Below are 19,764 nucleotides of genomic sequence, written 5' to 3'. Positions count from 1 at the left end.
GGGAGAGTCCTCCTGGAACATTCCCCAGGCTGTGGGGTGTGCCAGCTTCAGGAGATCCCTCCAGGAGCACAGGGGACATTGCCCTGCATCCACAGACTCACCATGGAGTGGGCTGTGAAGATCGTTCCCCAAGTGAAGTCTCAGCTCAGCTCAATGTCTTCCCAATCCTGATTGTCTTCAGCCTGCCTCTGCCAGGCTCCTGTCCCCTCAGTGCCTGCAGGCAGAGCCCTCAGCCCTGCTGGGCTGGGAGAGGAGCTGGTCCTGGGAAGAGCTGTTCCTTTAAAGCTCAGCAGCACAGACACAGCACAAGGACTTTAATGACCCTCTCAGGGCTTTGGTGTTGTTTATATCAGATTCAGTCCCTCAGAGTGTCTTCAAGAAACTTCTCAAGAATTCAAACTTAAATTGAAACTCTGAAGTTTCTTGAAGTTTTAATGGGTCCCACTGAGGGACACGACTGAGAAAGCAGGGGGGAAATTCCTCTCTTCTTGTGTCCAGTCTGGACCTCCCCAGCTGCATTTGTGGTATCATTTCTCTATCTGGCTGTTTCTCACTATGGAGAAGAGCTCCCCCATTTCTGAATCCCTTCAAGCTCTCTCAGGCCACTCCTGTTCTGTCCTCAATCTCTTCACAACCACAGCCCAGGCACATCAGCCTCCATATATAGGTTATGTTTTTGAAGCCTGCAAACCCCAGCCTGGGAGATCTTTGGATACTTTCCAAAGTGCTTTCAGATGAAAATATTCTGCTCATAGTCTAAGAAAATCATCACAGGACAAGGCCAGGAAGAGCTGTTTGACCTGGCAGCTTTTGTCTGGGAGCGCTCCTGGGATAGATGAAATTTTGGCAAACAAATTTCAATTTCTGCAATGGGCCCTGGAAAAGAAGGTCAGTTCTTTTTCATAGGAAGGAAGGCAAAGAGCCCCAGTGCTTCTGAGGCAGATGAGATGTGATCACCAAAGGCCAAGACCAGCCAGAGCTTTTGTCTGGGACATACCTTTGCATACAGGAAATTTTCTAGGGGGTGTCATGGTTTGACCCTGGCACAATGCCAGGGCCCCCATGAAAAGGTGTATTTCCAAAATGGTTACTGTGAGATGTGACCCGGAAACAGAACAAAGCAGACTCCCACTTGGGGATGGAGGGAAAAACACAACACTTTATTAATTACAATATCTAAAAAGGAACACACACACAAATCTAGGAAATGAAAACCCTCCAAATATATTCCTCCTCCCCCCTCCCTTTTCTCCACAGAATGAAATAACAGTTTAGATTTCCACCCAGTCACCATCTCTCAAGTAATCAACTTCCAATCCATCACCACCCCTCAAGTAATCAACCCTCAAATCCATCAGGGAGAGAGGAGTCCCCCCTTGCACCATAGGCTTCCCCTGGAAACACAATTGAAACCTCTTGTGTTTCCGTGTCACTCGACGAAGAGCTGGATCTGCTGCAGGCAGAGATGGCTAAAAGGGGTTTCAACCAGTGCAGCATGGCACAGAAGAGCTGGAATCTCACAGGGGCCGGGCACTGCTTCTGTGATCTCAGCTGGTGTGGCAGGACTTGGTGGAATGGCAGCAAGCCCTGATCCACAGCCAGGCATCCTACCACAGGGGCAAGGCATCTCACAGCAGGGATGGCTGGGTGCCTTACAGTGGCAGCAATGGCAAAGTGCCTCCCTGCAACTCCCAAGCACTGCTTCTGGGGTCCCAGCTGGTGCAGCAGGGCGTGGGGGAGCAGCAGAGTGCCTGCTGCTCAACGCGGGTCTGCAACACAGCGTCTCTCCACCCTCTGGATTGGCAGCACCATGCTCCGTTGACAATGTGTGCTGGTCTTGGGTGGTTGCAGAGGTTTCTGCCAGCATGGCAGAACAAGGGGCAGCAGAGCAGAGAGCAGCAAAGCAGCCAGGCATTTCAGGGGTCTCAGCAGCCATGGCAGGGCACAGACGGGCTGCAGGGTGCCCATTCAACACAGTGCAGCTGCTTGGGGCGTCTCTGCTGCTGGCCCCAGAAATGGCGTACTCTGCTGACAACACGCTCCCGCCTGGGGCATGGCACGGCCTGGGCAACTGGGGGACATCCTACTGGGCAAACACTCCTGCCAGGGGCGGCAGCCCAGTCCCAGGGGACGTAAGGGTGCTCCTCAGGCAGGTCAACCCTGCTGGGGAAGCTCCACAGCTCTGCCCAGTGGCCTCCCAGCACCCTGTGTTTTCTGAACTCATCCTCTTGCCTTGCTTGCCCAGCAAAGCATCTTTTCTTCTTGCCACCTCCCCCAGTGGCCTGCTTTCACCGTTCACCTTGGTAGGCGGCACCAGCTGCGTTGCGTCTGCCGTCCTCACCACCCGCTTGCTCTGCAACTATTTTATCATGTCCATTACGAGTCTCCAAGGTTTAATAACATTAATGGTAGAGTCATCTCCTGTAAAGGCAAATGTGAGGATATGTCGGCCAGCCCGCTCCTAAGTTTTATATCTAGGGCATAAAACTAGGGCAGCCCTTTCCCATACGTCCAGTCCATGGCTCTCACACCACATTATTAGGGTTAATAAAGCCCATTCATAATATTTTTCGAATCTTTTCTTTAAAATAGGAGTCCACACCTGCAATGTCCAATGGAGGGGGTCCTCCATTGTTGAAACCCCTGCTCCCATGCTGGTGGTGTCTTCCACTTACAAAAAGAGAAAGAATAAGAGAAAAAAAAAGGGGAAACCCGGACCAGTCATGGCTCTCTACGCCATTCTTTGCAGCTCAAAGGCTGTGGGCAACTCCTCCTGCTTGCCCCGCGGCGCTGGTCGCCGCTCTGCACAGCTCAAAGGCTGTGGGCAGCTCCTCTTGGCTGCCCTCTCCATCTCCCCGCTCTGTCGGTGGCAGCTGTTGTTATCACGTTGGGCTCACCTGTAGCTCACACTGCAGCCACTGGAGCAGAGAGGCGCCGGCTAGCTGCTCCTCACGTGACCGGAGGGGGCCACAACAGCGGCCACTCCCAGGCTCTCTCCCTGGGAATACCCGGGTAGTGGTATAGGCTGTGGCATGGGTGACACAGACAAGCGCAGGCTGCAAAGCCCCAAGGCAAAGGAACAAGAGAATGCTCATCTGTATGGATGCCAAGGAAGCTTTATTCCAACACAGGATCATGGGCACGTGTCGGGGAAAAAGGGTCTGGGGAGTTTCTTATAATGGGAGCGGGCATAAAGGGTGGAAACACAAGGTAACCAATAAGCAAAGGTAAGGGGAAGAATATAAGACATGGCAGAACCAATGAGGACTACACCGGGGAGGGAAGAAGCCTTGGAGACAAATCATGGACTAGACTAGGAATGATTGACGCAGAATTTTCTCAAAAGAAGGGGGGGGTGGTTACAATGACAGGCAGGGGCAGTGGGCAGTACCATAAGGATTGACACAAACATATAAGGGCATAAGGGGAGGAGCAGGGGATCAATCACTTTGAGGGGCAACGCAATGGCTGGAAAAATGGGGTAAACAACTTAGGGAGAAACCATTCTGAGGGACTTAAATGAGGGGAACAGAGGATTAAACCATCTTCAAACTAAAAGAAAACAACAATAACATTTAAAAATATGCAACACCACAGTCACCAAAGGTCACAGTTTCAGAGACAGGTGACTTGACACTCTGTGTTCATGCAGCAACAACCAGTATTATTGAGATCTCACTTCCTTATATAGATAAGAAGGCCCATGAGGTTATTCCTCATTGGCTGAGGCAGTTACTATTCAGCTAACAAGCCGATAGAAGCCTAAGTCCCCAGCGGCCTGGGCCTGCTCTTACTGCTCATTAGTAAGGTAATTATATAATGGTAACATAAGTAAGGTAATTATATAATAAATCACTTATTTCAGTTATAAAGTTGGAATTGTTTATACTGTGAGGCCTACAGGCCAGCTATAGGCCACCACAAAGGATGAGCTCATGAATATGTAATCACTATGTATGATAAAACCTTTGCTCACCTGATGCTCGGGGCACTCAAATGGAGGAAGGATCCTCCTAGTAATCAGCACTGCAGTAAAGAATGGCTGCTTCTTAATACTGAAACTGTATTAGAAAGTTTCTATTTGGGCAATTTCAGTATCAGTTCCACAAGGGCCTGTAGTTTCACAGTGGCCCCTTGGTTCTGAAGTGTCACAATGGCCTCAGTCCCACAAGGCCCTGCAATGTCCAAATAGTCCCCTTAATTCCATGGGGCCCTGAAGTGCTACAATGGCCCCTTGGCTCCATGAGGCCCTGCAGTGTCACCCGGGGGCAGGAGGCCAGGAGGGATTCGTTCCCCACACGCTGCAGCTCCCTGGGCCAGCTGGCACCGACACCTTCTCCCAGGCCAGCACTGCAGGGCACAGCCAGGGCTGTGCCACACTGCAGCTCCCTGCAAACCACGGCAGGGGCTGTGAGGCCAAAACCCAAGTCATAGTTTCTCACTCTTTCTGTCTGTATTTGACCAAGAAATGTCCCATTGTGGGTCCCCTTTCCTACAGTCACTGCAGCACTGGGACCATACCCGGCGCTCTGAGGCAGAGAAATGGCCAGTGCTGCACCTCTGCACTGACTCGGGGATAGAGAGAAATGCTCTGTGGGGTGGCTGGAATGATGGAAAAGGGACAATTGGCAGTGCAGAGGGAAACCCATCTGGGCTGCTGGACTGGGGCAAGACTTCACTGCCTGGGGGAGAAGTGGGCTGTGAAAGTCCCTCCTATGGATGCTCACGTGCCCAAGAGTCAGGCACTGAAGAGCATCGAAACAATGGACAGGGGGATGGGGCTGCCATGATTAAAGTGTCTCAGCTGGGTCTGGACTGGCCACACAAGGGTGAGTTATTTCTGGACACCTCAGGTCATCAGGGCAGAGATGCAACCTCCAGATGGGCTCGTGAGCAAGGGGTGGATTTAACCATGGACACCATCTCCAAGTTATTCCTGACTGTGAAATGTGGCTGAGATCAAGCAGGCCCAGGTGGGCAAAGCCCCTGTGGTGTGGGGGACAATGGTGGGAATATCAGTCTGGGGAGACATATGATCTTTGTAGGGGGAGCAGTAAATTGGAGAGCACCATTCCTAAACCACAAAAGCCCTGTCAGAGCCAGCCCTGTCCCTGCACTGCCCCAGCTCTGCTGCCCCACAGCAGCTGGATCAGGAAGGGCAGAAGCATGGGGGAGGGAAATGCACAGGGACTCCTCCTGGGAGCAACCTTCCATCCTGATACTCAGACCCCAAGGTAGAAACCCCCATCCTCAGCTGGGAGGTCACCATCAGAGTCTCTGCCATTGTCCCACTTGGTGAATCTGTCACACTGAGATGTTGGTCCTTCCAACTTCCAACTACCTTAAAGTTTCTTTACTTTTTGGTATTTTAATGGTTCCTCCATAACCATGGAAATTCATGTCCCTGATATGGCAATTCTTTCCTTTTTAAGGAAGTGTTGGGAATTAGGCCAGATTAAAATGCTGGCATGGTGTGCGTAGGTAGCCTGTGGAGAAGCAGTTGGGATATAAGAATCAAAGAATTGTAAAATGGTTTGAGTTAGAAGCAAGCTAAAAGAGCCTCTGGTAAAACTCCCCTTCCATTACCCAGGAACACTTCCACTTGTTCAGGTTGTACAAAGCCCCTGATCTTAAACAATTCCAGGGATGGGGTTTCTATTCCAAGGGCAACCTGTGCCAGTATCTTGCCACCATCATCGTAAAATATTTCATCCTTACAGAAAATCTAAATCTGCCCTCAGTCAGTTAAAAGACACAGTGTATTATTCTGTATTTTATTCCCAGTACAACCTTTGGGGAACAGGGTACTCAGCCATTCCTGGGCTTAAATCACAACATCTCCAAGGCTGAACATCTTTGAAAGGGCCCAGAGATCTCCCAGGATGTGTTTTGGAGACCCCAAGAACATGATCACTATATGATCACTATATGGGAGCTGGAAGTCCTGGGTTCAGTTTTGTGGAGACTGAGGACAGAAAAAGGATGGAGGACTACAAAGGTGGATGCAAATATATAGGACCTCTTCATAGTAGAAATGAGCCTGAGATAGACAAAATGTCACCCAGAGCAGCTGTGAAGACCCAGAATGGAAACAAGGAGAGATAAATTTCCCTCCCAGGGCAGGGCTGTGGTGCAGCACGTCCCCCAGAAGGAGTCTGGATGAGCCCAAGGCTTTGTGTGGGAAGGTTCAATTTGACTTCTTGAGAAGTTTTTTGAAGACACTCTCAGGAACTGAGTCTGATGTAAACAACACCAAAGCCCTGAGAGGATCATTAAAATTTTCCTAGTCCAGTTATGGAGAAATAGTTCAAAAAGTTTGTAAAAAATACACATTATTTCAAAAGATGTATTTTATTACATTTCTCTTTAGAACAGATGTGATTGCAGCATTCTGTGATTGATAATTACCCAGGGTCTCTCCTCAGGAGCTCTGGCCTGCTCAGAGAAGCTGTGCCTTGAGCTCTGACCCAGTGTGGACAACCTTACTCCACATTCCCCAGCCCCATCCTATCTGTTCTCACTCGCCTGGGACCTGCTGTGCTTGGAGAGCTGGTTGCACTCAGCCTAAGAGTGGTTTTCCCTTTTCGTATTTTTTGAAGTAATCTAAAACTGGTGAGTTTCCCCACTGAAAACAGACACACTCCTCAGGTGTGTGCCAGCCCAAGGTGCCACCAAAACCACTGCAGAGCTGCCCTGGGCCAGCTGTGAGGGTGGATCATCAGCCCAAGCTGCACTGGGCCACTGCAGGAACCCTTCACTTGGTTTCTTAAATTTTGTTTTAGTTTGTTGGTTTTAGGGTCTTTAATCAGATTCCCTTGAATTCCCCTTCATTTGCATATTTCCCGGGGTAGTTTTCTCGGCGCCATTTTAGAGAGCAGTGGAGGCAGCACTTGATGGGGGTAACAAGGGTAGCTGTGAAATGTGGGGATTGACAGTGGAGGTAACTAACAGGTTTAACATCGTAACAATGACTTTGCTTATTACAACTTCAGGTCAACAGTAACATTAAAGATTTTACATTTTAACAACAACATAATTAACACACTTCACTTATTGCAACTTCACATTAACAGTAACAATTTCAATAGCATTAACTTATAAACTTGTCCATCACAACTCCCCCCTCTATTCCTTTGATAGGGTTGATGCCCACATCAATTTGCTGTTTCTTGCTCTTGGAAATAAAATTTCCTAAGTTTTTTATATTTATTATATATCTCGTTTGCCATCTTGTGGTTTGGCTTCTGGCTTTCTATTAACATTATTTTTGTTTGTTTTTGATTACTTACTTCAAGACATTGAATACTTGCTCGGACTGTGGAAGTTAGTATTCTAACTAAACAAGGGAACAGACAAGGTAAAAACACCAAACTGGTTATTGAACAGACGGTTATAAATGCAGCCTTTTCCCACCATGTCCCTTTAAAGGACCAGAATTCATCCCACCAGTTACTATTTATTAGAGGTGTCCATTCCTGATTTCCAGCATAGGCCAGTTTGCGGATTTCCTTAGAAATGTTTTTTATTACTATACTTTTATCGTCAATCTCTAAGCAGCACTCAGACAAGTTGAATTTTCCACATATTCCTCCTTCATCTGCCAATAAGTAGTCTACTGCCAACCTAATTTGATAAATTACTGTTCTCGTTTGGGACAATTGGTCACTTATATGTTCGAATGCTAGCGCTGTTCGATTTGAAACTTTTTCCAGTACTGCTTGGAGCCTGATTATCCTATTTAATATATAGATTATAGATGGGGGTATGGTAGCACCAGGATCCATCCTGAGCCCATGTGGCTGGCCCATATGTTTGAATAATTTCTTCTGGAGTCCATACTTTACTTCTCCATACTTGTGTACCTCCCATGTCAATTACATCTCTTTTTTTTCTATTATTCTTCTGTAAGTCATCATATACCAGGACTCCTAAGTGTGCTCCTGATTTCTTAGGCAATAGGTCTCAACAGGTAATTAAAACAGCTCGGGTTTATGTTGGTATGGACTCTAAAGAAGGACCTCAGGTCTTCCCCATCATAGATGGGATGATAACATTTGGTGCAAGGGTCATCGTCTCTGCTAAGAGCAGCACTCATCACTAGTACCAGCACTAGTTTCCCCAAGAGTCCAGTAGGGGCCATTCCTCCCCTGCTTGCTCCCTCCGGTCTTGCCTCTTGGATCTAAGGTCTTCTCAGGGGTCTGATAAGAGTCCTTTTACACTGGCTGTTTCACCCTCTAATTACTAATTTTTACTGCCCCTTTTTAGCAAAGCTCAGTAGGAGAATTTGATTTTCATTAAATTTCCAGAGAGAATAATTTTAACTTTTTAACTCTTAGAACACTTATAACATTACAACAAATTTCTGAACTTTTATAGACATAACTCTGATTTCACTTTCAGTCTTTGTCAGTCCTCGGTTTTTTTCTTAAGAGTTATCTTTAGATCTGTTGGATTCTGGATTACAGTCCATTCTCGCGAACTGGTAGATGAGGGTCTTTCTACTGGTCCTGTAGGCGGATCAAGGGAATTGGATCTTTCGCTGGGAGGTGTTACTGGCCTCTAGTAATATGTGTCCAACCCTTTTCTTGAGTCGGTATCGCCATGTGAGTAGTCAGCAACACCTGAAAGGGACCTTCAAACTTAGGCGTTAGAGGCATATTGTTCCATGATTTAATTAGTACCCAATCCCCGGGTTGAATATCATGAACATTTGTATTGTGAGAAGAGGTTTGGGGTATATATCCCTTTTTTCTGAGGGCTTCTAACGTTTTCCCAATAGCTCCTAAGTACTTCCGTGTAGCTTCTTCTCCATCTAGATAATTTCCAGTACTGTAGGGGGACAATAAGAAGGGAAGCCCAAACATCATCTCATATGGGGAGACCCCTATGTCTGCTCGGGGTCTTGTTCTAATACGTAATAAGGCTAAGGGCAAGCACTTTAGCCAATTTAATTTGGTCTCAGATATTAAGTCAACACATTTTTAAGTGTTTTGTTCATCCTTTCAACTCTGCCCGAGCTCTGGGGATGCCATGGAGTATGTAGTCTCCATTTCATCCCCAAAGCTCCAATTATTCGCTGTAAGGCCTGAGCAGCAAAGTGGGGCCCTCTATCAGAATCAATCGTGTTTACTAAACCATACCGGGGAATGATATCTTCCAGGATTATCTTTGCGACCACCTCTGCAGTTTCCTTTTTGGCGGGGAAAGCTTCCACCCAATGGGTGAGGTGGTCTACTATTACCAATAGATGCTTATATCCCTGTGCTAGGGGCATTTCAGTGAAATCTATCTATATGTTTTGGAATGGTCTTATAGCCAATTCTCTTCCTCTAGGTTCTATTCTTCTCATTACTTTTTTAGTAACTTTTTGACAGACCCTTTGGTTATTGCTCTAGCTAATTCATACACTCCAATGCATATGTTTTCTCTTAAGAAATGGTCGCATAGTCCCTGGGTTCCCCAATGTGTTAACTCGTGTATTTCTGTTAATACCTTCTGTGCTAATGCCTGGTTTAGAAACCTCCTCCCATCTTGGGTTAACCATTCACCACGTTCCCCTTAGTGTAACTTCAATTCCTCTATCGCCTTTCGTTCCTTCTCACTAAAGATTGGCCTTACTTCGTCTTCTTGTTGTCTGGCTTTCCTTTCTAGTTTGAAGATCTTAATTGGTTCTCCTATTTCTAAGGCTGCCTCGTTAGCCTTTTAGTCAGCAAGTTTGTTTCCTTTTATCTCAAAATTATCTCCTTTCTGGTGTCCTTTTATATGCACTATTGCAATTTTGTTGGCTTTTGTAAAGATTTTAATACTAACTTTATTAGTTCTGTATGTACTAGATTTTTCCCTTTAGAATTTAAATATCCCTGCTCTTCCCAGATTTTGCCAAATGTGTGTACTATGCCAAATGCATATTGCGAGTCTGTACATATAGTGCCACAATCATTTTCTAACAGATCTAGTCCCCTTTCTAATGCAAATACTTCACAGCACTGAGCTGACCAATTCGAAGACAGCTTCCCCTTTTCTACAACTTCTATATCTTTACCATCTATTATACCATACCCAGAAGCTCTTTTCCCAGAGACTACTCTAGAGGATCCATCTGTGAACAAGACTCTCCCATAACGTAAGGGTACATCCCCAAGATCTTCTCTTACCTTTGTTTGCATGTGTATTAACTCTAGGCAATCACGCTCTAAATTGTCCACAGGTTCTCCCAAAAGAAATTGGGCAGGATTAAGACACTTAGAGGTAGCAATGTCCAGATTCTTAGTATCTATTAGGATGATCTCATATTTTAAAATCCTAGAATCCGTGAGCCACTGTTGGGCCCTTTGGCTAAGAACCGTTCTAATATCATGCGGTGTGTGCACTTTAATTTTTCCCTGTAATGTTAATTTCTGGGCCTCTTCAATCAAAACTGCTGCCGCTGCAATCGCTTGCAGGCAAGTGGGCCACCCCCGGGCTACAGGATCTAGTAATTTGGACAGAAATGCTACAGGTTTTCGTGATCCTCCTCATTCTTGGGTAAGTACCCCATAGGCGATTCCTTCTTCTGCACTTACAAAGAGATCTAATTCCTTACTAAAATTGGGCAAACTTAGTACGGGGGCTGAAGATAATTTATTCTTTAGGTCTTGTAATTGCCGGTCATCATCTATTGTCCATTTGATTGGTTCCTGATCTGCAGCGGCAGTGACTGGCCTCTGGATTCCCGGCTGCTGCGGCCAGTGCCGCCGGCAGTACTGAAGGGGGAAGGGCACTCTCCCGCAGAGAGACTTCCTGAGCGAATTCACCTAGAGACTTCACAATAGACACCCACGGGAGAAACACTGTCCATGCGATACCTTCTGGCTTTGACCAATGAACAATTTGGGAGTCGCACTGTTCATTTAAATCTTTAAGATCTCTTGCTACGCGGACCGAATTGTGTGCGACAATCTTCTTTTTCCAATCTTTAATTTGGGAATTGTTGGGAGCAAACAGCGTCAGCCGTCCAAATGTACACGGGCCTCCTAGAAGGCGAGGGGGGATGCCTGCCCCCTCCTTCAAAAGGCCTCTTTTTTCTCCTCCAACAGGCTTCTTCAACCTGTGCCACTTTTTTAGTTGGAACTTGACTGGAGGCAGTGTATGGCTTGACCCATTTTGAAGGGACCCATTTTGGACCCGAGGGAGTGGAAACGCAAGCGTATCCCCTCCCCCAGGTGACAAGGTCAAAGGGTCCTTCCGTCCTCCAGGTCTCGGGGTCTTTGATTGCGAAGGCGCTCAACAAAGCTTAAAAAGGACTCATTAGGTTCTTGTACGATCTTTACATATGATGTCAAGGGGGTAGCAAGGGACCGTAAGGTAAGAGAATTCCCCGGAAATATTCACTCTCCCGGGAGAAATCTTTTTGGGCTTTGCACAACTCTTTTATCGAATGCTGTGGGAACGGGGCCCAATGGGGCTGGGTCCTCCCCTCCCCCCCGGGATGGTAAATGACCGGGGCCGCCGAGAGGACTGGCGGCTCCGGGTTCCGGCCCTCAGCTCCCCCCCCCGGCGGCTCCGGACGGAGCGTTGGGGGGGTACAGGAATAAACCAACTTAAAACTGATGCACCCCTACACTGATCTACCAATTTATTATACAAGAATTTTACTCTCTGCGTGTAATTATCTATCCACAATTTACAATACCCGAATAATCCCAGGAGTTTTTTCACATCCCTCTTAGTTTTTGGAGCTGAGATAGAAATAATTCCTGTAATTCTTTCAGAACTTAATTTCTTATACCCCCTTCCAATCACGTGTCCCAAATAGGTGACTTCAGATTCTACAAATTGCAACTTATCTCGCGATACCTTCAGCCCCTTTTCCCCTAGAAAATTTAATAGTTGTATACTGGCAGTTCTGACTTCGCTTTCCTGTTCCCCAGAGATTAATAGATCATCTACATATTGCTAAATATCCATATTTTTTTTTCCCTCTTCAGCCCACACCTCGGGGTGAATGTCCTCTAAGTCCCTTTCAGTTAACCTCATGAGTCTAACAACCATCTTTCCGTTCTCTGGTACAATCCCCACTCCCAACAGGACTTGTAAATCTCTTCCTAACAAATTGGTTTCTAGTCTTGGTAAATAGATAATATCCACTATATATTGTCTCGAATTTCCTTTTATTTCTACATTTTCAACAATTGGTGCTAAAAACGGTTTCCCTTCTGCTCCTAATATTTCACAGATCTTATTTCCAGGAGTCATCCCCACTGGCAGCTTATTAATACTTGATCTATCAGCTCCTGTATCCACAAGGAGTTCAAAGTCTTCATCTTGGGGACCCACATTAAAATTTACCAGGGGCTCTTCTTGGTGTCTCATTGGATCCCCTAATAGATAAAGCCCCTGACACCCCGAGTCATCACCCCTCAAGACCCATTCCAATGCTTCCTGTTCTTGCGCAATTTCTTCATCTAGTCGCAATTTCTTCAAATATGTCCTAAAGTGTCCAACCTCCCCACAATAATAGCAGGTCCTATCACTGGGTACTCCTTCTATCTTCCTTGGTCTTTCTCCATCCTTTCCAAATTCCGGCTTTTCCCAATATTGTCCTACCAACGGAATTGGCTTGTTTTGGTCTATTCCCGGGGACCATACCGGTGGATTGCTATCCGCCCCAACCCTTTCCTGAGCCACGGCTACCATTATTTTAGCTTTTGCCTTGGCCTTTTCCTCTTCCCTCCCTAAGTAAACCTTCAGAACCTCTTTTAGCAAGTCATTTATACATTTGTCTTGCCAATCCTCAATTTTTTCCAACTTTCTCCTAATGTCAGGCCAAGATTTGGTAATGAACTGCACTTTTAAAAGTACTTGTCCTTCTGGACTATCGGGATCTATATTAGAGTATAGCTGAAAATTCCTCCTCAGTCTATTAAGCCAGCTTGCTGGAGTCTCATCCTTCTCTTGGGTACCCTCAAAAGCCAATTTGGTGTTGCTACTACGAGGGACAGATTCTTTTATACCTTTAATTATCAGAGACCGGTAATCTCTCATATTCCTCGTGCTCTCCTCTCGATTTGGATCCCATCCTGGATCTACTAAAGACATCTTAAGGTCTCCAGGAGGTCCAACTCTATTCTCCCTCTCCCAAATCCTTATTCCCGCTGCTCTGATCATCCTGACCTCCTCAGGACAAAACAAGATATTAAGTATAAAATTCAGTTCTCCCCAGGTGTAAATATTGGGTCCAAGGAACTGGTCCACTTGGTTTGAAATGCCCACTGGGTCTTCTACTAAATTTCCTAACTCTTTCTTGAAACATTGGACCTCCGAAGCTGTGAGTGATGCATTTACAAATCCTACCCCTCCTATCATCCCACCCATTGGGACTTCCCTGAGAGGCATCATTTTTTCAGGCTTTGATGTCTTTGACCCAGTGTTACACCAAGGGCCATCAATACCATTGTCAGTTTGGGTGGTCACCTGAAAAACCGAGTCCTGTTTGTTACCGATAAAGGGGATGAACTCAGGTTCCAATTGGTGGGTGGTAAAGGAATAGATGTGGGTGAGGGAGAGGGAGGTAAATTCATAGTATTAACATCAGGAGCTATATTTGGAGATAATAATGGAGGGTGTACAGAGGGTGGCGTACATGTATCACGACTGGGTGAGGATGAAAGAGTAACTATAGGGATAGGCGAAGGCTCAGGTTTAGGGTTAGGAATGTTGGAAGGAGGTGAAGTTAAAAGAGCGGTTGAGGATGAGGGATAGGTTGCAGGAGGGACTAAATTTTCTGCTGAGGTGCCTGACAAAGGGGTTGGGGCAGAGGGAGAGGTTGAGGGAGGAACTGGGTTAATTATTGGGAGAGTAGGTACTGGATTGGGATCTGGCATAGAAGCATTAGGAGGAGTGGCTGTGGAATTGTGGGGTTGCTTATCCTGGAGAAGAGGAGGCTCAGGGAGACAACGAAGTGTCAGGGCATATGTTGGACTTGATGATCTCTGAGGACTGTTCCAGCCTTGCTGATTCTGTGATTCTCTGAAACCACCCTTGGAGCAGTTGCAGGATGAGCCCTGGGCCTCCTCTTCAGAAGCTCCAGCAGCCCAGGTGCCTCAGCTTCTCCTGCCAGCCCCAAAGCCCATCCTGTCAGTCCTGCAGAGCCTCTGCAGCTCCTCCTCATTGCCCAGAACAGGGAGCCCCACAGGCAGACACAGCAGCCCAGATGTGCCCCCCTGGCCTGGGGTGCCTCTGGCAAGGGAGCAGCACCAGGCACTGCAGGAGCCTGCAGACAATTCCTGCAGCACTTGGAGGATGATCCTGCTGTGCAAGGGACGTTCCCATGGTGCCAAGTCAGGAACTGCAATGGGGAGTGGGGCCAGAGAGGAAAGGGCAAACAGGGATGGGCTTTTTGCTGGGGAGAGACAGAGGGACAGGAATGTGCAATAGGAAGAAATCTGGATCAGGGATGGGTAAAGAAAGCAAAAGTGAAACAAAGGAAATGCTTGTGGCCAATTGGGGGTGGCTGCCAGGCAGCCCTGGCTCTGAGCAACAGTGTCTGCACTGGGACAGGAAACTCCCACCTCATGAGAAGAAACTTTCTGTCTGACTGCAGAGGCCATGACAAACCTGAGTGGTTTCCCTGGTGTCCCCCAGCCCTTGCTGGCCCCAGGGGCTGATGGCATTTGTGCTCCCTCAGGTTCATGTCCCCACAGCAGCAGCATGGGGGTGCTCCCGCCTGCTCTGTGCAATGCAAACAGGGGCTCCTGAGCCAGTGCTGCCGTGGCTGTGCCTGCAAGGATGCGGCACCTCTGTGAGCTGGGGGAGAGGCCAGGGCTGCAGAGGGGGGATGTTGTTGGCAGCTCCATGAGGATGCTCTGGGACGCTGCCCTGGGCTGTGCAGCGCACTGGGGATGGATCAGCCCCTGCTCTGCTGCTCCTTCCCGTCTCCCCCAGGGCCCTTGCAGAGCCCCAGCCATGCTGTTTGCCCCCAGCCTGCCCACGGCCAGCCTGGGGCTGCTCACCCTGGGGCTTTTCTGTGCTGAGCATTGGCCTGGCCGTGTTCTTGAGAGAGCCTGGTCAAGGAGCCTGGAGCCCCCAGGGCCTGGCCTGAGGCGTCAGCGCTGCCCAGCAGTGCCCATGGCCTGTCCCTGCTGCAGCCCCGGCACTGCCACCCCCAGGACTGTGCCCGGCCCCGAGAGCACTCAGGCCCTGCAGCAACACCAGGGCCACCAGGGCAGCGGGGCAGGGCCACGGCAGCAGCACTGTCAACACCAAGTGCTGCTGCTGCTGCTGGGCACAGCTGCTGTACCAGCACTGATCTGCCCCAGCTCTGCACACAGACATTGCTGCTACTGCAGCTCCAGAGAAGGCAACTAAAGAGGGATCTCTGCAAAAAACTCTGCTGGGAGATCCTTTAGTTCATTTACTGCCACTGAGACCGCAGCTCCTCATTTTCACAATCTGGGGCCACAGCAAAGGTGGAGAGAAACAAAGTCAGAAATGGCAGAAACAATGGCCTAGCTTTAGGAAGAATATTTAAAAAGAAAAGACAGGGAAATCAAAGAACCAAACCAACAGAACTATCAAAGATTACTTTTATTACAAGTGATTTGCAGAAATTGGCAATCAGTTTAATGCTTCCTAAGATGTCCAGTCATCAGTCTCCACACTGCAGCCTTGAGCTCCTGGTTCCTCAGGCTGTAGATGAGGGAATTCAGGGCTGGAGGCAACAGTGAATACAGAACTGTCATCACCAGATCCAGGCATGGGGGGGAAATGGAGGAGGGTTTCATGTAGGCAAATACTGCAGTGCTGAGAAATGCATTTCTCCTTTTCACATTCTTTTGATCATCTCCTGAGAGATCCAGTTTGTTCTGGTGCTTTTCATGAACTGATTGTACTCTTGATTTAGATGTAGATTGTAGTCTTGATGTCAGGTGTAGCAGAATCTGAACTGAACACAGAAACAAACTCCCTTCTGTGAGCCCATTTTCATCTTCTACATCACTTTCAAGATGTCCATGGGGGTGTTGGGATGATTATCACACAGCTCTCCACTTCTGGCTGCAGGCTCTGCAGATTCTTCCTCTGAACTCAGTCAGGCTTGCATTCCCTAACAGTTCCTGGTAGCCCATTGTGTTTTCTTAGGGTAGAACAGTAACCTTACCAATGAAAACCTTACCAATGGCACAACTTCCCAGCCCACAAGGAAAAGAAAAGAACAAGCTGTCAAATTCTTCAAATATTTGTCCTGCTTTGCTGCAAGAGTCGTGCTGCACACACAGTGTGGAAAGCCAAGAGAAGCTGCAGTTGGTGGCACATCTTGTGACAGAAGCTGCACCTCATTCTCCAGGAAAGGTTCTTGGAACAAACAAACAGGACTGAGGAGAAGATTCTGGAAAAACTGAAAGAGCTTTTAAGAAATTAAATTAAAATTGAAACAATTCAAGACGTTTTTCTAGATTTATTTTTATGCTCCCCTTATCCATCTTGCACTACTTCTCCTTCCCATTAATTCCAAATAGATTTTACATCTAAGATCCATTACTTGGCCAGTTTTAGACATAGTAAGATACCATGAGCTACACACAGTTTGCCTTCCCCTGGCTTTCCTTGAAAGCAATGCTGGAGAGGTAAGTGCAGTGTTTGTGTCAGGTACAAATTGTGCATTCAGGGAATGCGCTCTGATAGTGTTTGACCCTCAGCAGGGACAATGCACAGCAGCAGCCAAGGTACTCCTGAGCCACTGCGCAGGAGTCCAGACTGTGGGTCTTGGCTGAACTCGGCAAAGTTCCCGTGTTTGGACAGGCTCAGGGGCTGCCCTCGGGGAATGTGGGGCTCGGGGTGGGAGGGAGCGGGCAACGGACAAACGGACACGGAGACAAACGGCCCCGGAGCTTCAGTTGCAGCAGCAGCAGCAGTGGCAGCAGCAGCGAAAGGAGGAACTTTTATTGACTCCCTTCTCCTCTCCCTCTCCCGCCGTCCTGTACCTCTCTTGCTCTCCCTTTCCCGGTGTCCCCTCCTCTCCCAGGCTCTCTCTCCCCATGCCGGGCCGGCGGCTTTGGCAGAGTTCTTACAGCAACGTGGCTCTCGGATGGCGCCTCAGTGAGTGGCGGGGCCAGTGGTGGGCGCAGGAGGAGGGGGTGATGGAGGAGGAGGAGGGTGAAGGATGGGGCCGGGCAGGTCGGGCGGTGAGCTGAGCCCACTGCTGCCCTTGATTTGCAGGTGGCCATCAAAAGGGTGCCAAGGAACCACGTCCAGCACTGGGGCCAGCTGGTGAGTGAGCGGGGCCAGAGGGAGGAGCCGGGCCGTGCCAGGCAGCGATGAGTCCAGGCCCGGCAGGTTGGGAGCTGCCAGGACGCCTCGAGGGAGAGCAGGTGTGGGGCCAGTGCAGGGCGCAGAGCATCCCGGGCTGGCTGAGGGTTTCCCGACCCCCGGCAGGGCATCAGCCCCACTGACGGCATTGTGCTTCTCCCGCAGCCCGACGGCACCAGCGCACCCCTGGAGATCGTGCTGCTGGACAAGGTGTCCAATGGCTTCCCCAGTGTCATCCAGCTGCTGGAGTAGGTTGAACTCCCCATCAACAACATCTTGATGGTGCTGGAGTGCCCAAAGCACTCTCAGGACCTCCTGTATTTCATTCGGGCACGGGGGTTCCTGTCCGAGGAGGTGGCGCGGCCGCTGTTCCGCCAGGTGCTGGAGGCCGTGCGGCACTGCACCAGCTGCGGGGTCCTGCACAGGGATATCAAACCAGGGAACATCCTGGTTGACCTGGCCACCGGGCAGGCCAAATTGATTGGCTTTGGCTGTGGCACCTATCTGCAAGACACAGCCTACATTCACTTTGCAGGTGAGCCAATGCAGGGGTGTGCTCCAAGTTCTGGCATCCCATAGCCCAAGATCTCACAGCTCAAGCTGGGTGTGGCTGCGGGGATTCTCCCTTTTGCTGCCCTTCATGGCAATGAGCTTTCAGCTGAGTTTCTTTTGAGCAGTGCTGGGTTGGGACCCAGCTTCCAGCCCTGCTGTCAGCCTTGGCCCACCACTCTGCCCAGGACTGGGGCTGGAGCAGCCAGCCCAACAAAAACACCCGTGGGTGAGGGTAGCAGAGAGGGGGGGCAAGAACCTGTGCCCCAGCCAGTTTGGTGTGCAGGTGAGAAAGGGCTTGGGCTGCTTCACTCACCTGGCTTGTTCTGGGTTCATAATGTTTTTTGCGGCAATGCAGGCAGGGAGGATGAAGGCATGGTTTTCCCTTAGCACTAAGTGTGATTCTGTCATGGTTAAGCCTTGCCAGGGCTTCTGCTGCCCTCTTCCAACAGCAGTGGCTTCTTTTCCAACCCCAAGTCTGTACACAAGTCCCAGGTGCTGGCGAGAGGGCAGCGGGTCACCCTGTGTGCCACTGGGGCAGCCCCCACACACCCAGGGATGCTGGGGCCAGGCTCTGGGAGCAGCAGCATCCCCCTGATGAACTCCATCTGTATTCCATAGGAACACCATCATACAGCCCCCTGGAAGGGACTCACTTTGGCTGGTACTATGACAAGCCAGCTACCATCTGGTCCCTGGGCATTGTGCTGCACCAGATGGTCTGTGGGGAGCACCCTTTCAGGAGGGGCCAGAACATCAGCTGGGATCATCAGCTCTCGCTGCCACAATGGCTCTCTCCAGGTGGATCCTCATCTCTGGGCATGGGGGGAATACCAGTGCAGGGAGACAGCAGCGGGCTCGGGAGCATCCCGCTCTGGCAGCTGCTGAGGAGGTGGCACATGTTTTGCTCTCCTGCTCTCCTCCAAAACAGGGAATTGGTGGGAAGGTTTAGGCCCAGCTCTGAGCACATCCAGCATGGCCTGGGCAGGCAATAGTGGGGCAAAGCCAACAGGGAGCCTTCTCCAACTGACCGGCGGTTTTTGGTTTCTCTGCCCAGAGTGCCAAGATCTGATCAGGTGCTGTTTATCCATGCAGGACTTTGAAAGGCCCTCATTAGAAGAGGTGTTCTGTCATCCTTGGATGCAGGATATTCATCTAGCCTAGAAGAAGGGAGAGAGCCACAGGCACACTTTGATCCAGGGCCCGGTAAGTTACAGCTCCACACATGCCTTGGCCATCAGAAGCTAAGGAACCCAGACTTTTTTGTCCTGACTGGGTCACTGCCCAGGGCTCATCAGATGGGAGCACACAGCCCTTGTGCTGGAGCTGAGCTGCTCTGCCCAGCACTGGTGGCCACCATCTGAGCTGGTTTTGCTTGTCCTGGTTCCCTGACAGCTGGAGCCCTGGGCAGAAACCTGACAGCCTGGTCTCAGCCCAGGGAAGGAGAAGGAGCCCCTGGAGAAGCTGTACCAGGTGGGGCTGCTACTGTTGGAGACAGCGAGGACACCATCAAGGATGGCAGCCTCTCCCTGGACCTGGCCACTGGCAAGTTGAATATGATGGACTTCAATTCTGGCACCTTCTTCAAAGCCTGGCTGTTGTGGTGTTCTTTTCTTATTTGAAGTTGGTTTAACCCATTACCCCCACTGTCTGCTATGGTTCAGTCTGGAATCCCCCTTCTCCCTCTGGTCTGCCCCTCCCCAGCATAAGAGTCATATCAATCTTTTGTCTTCTCCCCTGTTACCCCGGATATCCCCTGTCAATCCCTCCCCGAATTCCTGTCCATCACTTACTGGCCTCTCCTTTCCTTCCAGAAAATTCTTCCCTTGCCAGTGGGTGATTGGATCAGGAACAAGGGCCCCTCCTCTCTGCCATCCCTATTCACCCAACAATGTGTCCATCACAAGTTTGTTCCTTCCCAGAGTTTCTCCC

At 49.2% G+C, this 19,764-nt stretch overlaps 1 protein-coding gene across 1 annotated transcript; it reads left to right on the top strand.

Annotated features, from left to right (window-relative positions):
* The first annotated feature begins 11,467 nt into the window (after positions 1-11,467).
* Positions 11,468-19,541, top strand: LOC120505236 (serine/threonine-protein kinase pim-1-like). Its single transcript, XM_039715550.1, is given in 7 exon segments — positions 11,468-11,561; positions 17,000-17,073; positions 17,194-17,244; positions 17,449-17,818; positions 18,454-18,733; positions 19,244-19,377; positions 19,537-19,541. Coding segments are annotated over 7 exon segments (1,008 nt in total).
* The last annotated feature ends 223 nt before the right edge of the window (positions 19,542-19,764 follow it).

The sequence above is a fragment of the Passer montanus genome, unplaced genomic scaffold (genome assembly GCF_014805655.1).
Source record: "Passer montanus isolate IOZ18808 unplaced genomic scaffold, ASM1480565v1 scaffold334, whole genome shotgun sequence".
Taxonomy (NCBI): Eukaryota; Metazoa; Chordata; class Aves; order Passeriformes; family Passeridae; genus Passer; species Passer montanus.
Note: the sequence above shows the minus strand (reverse complement) of the source record. Positions and strands in the feature narration are given on the sequence as shown.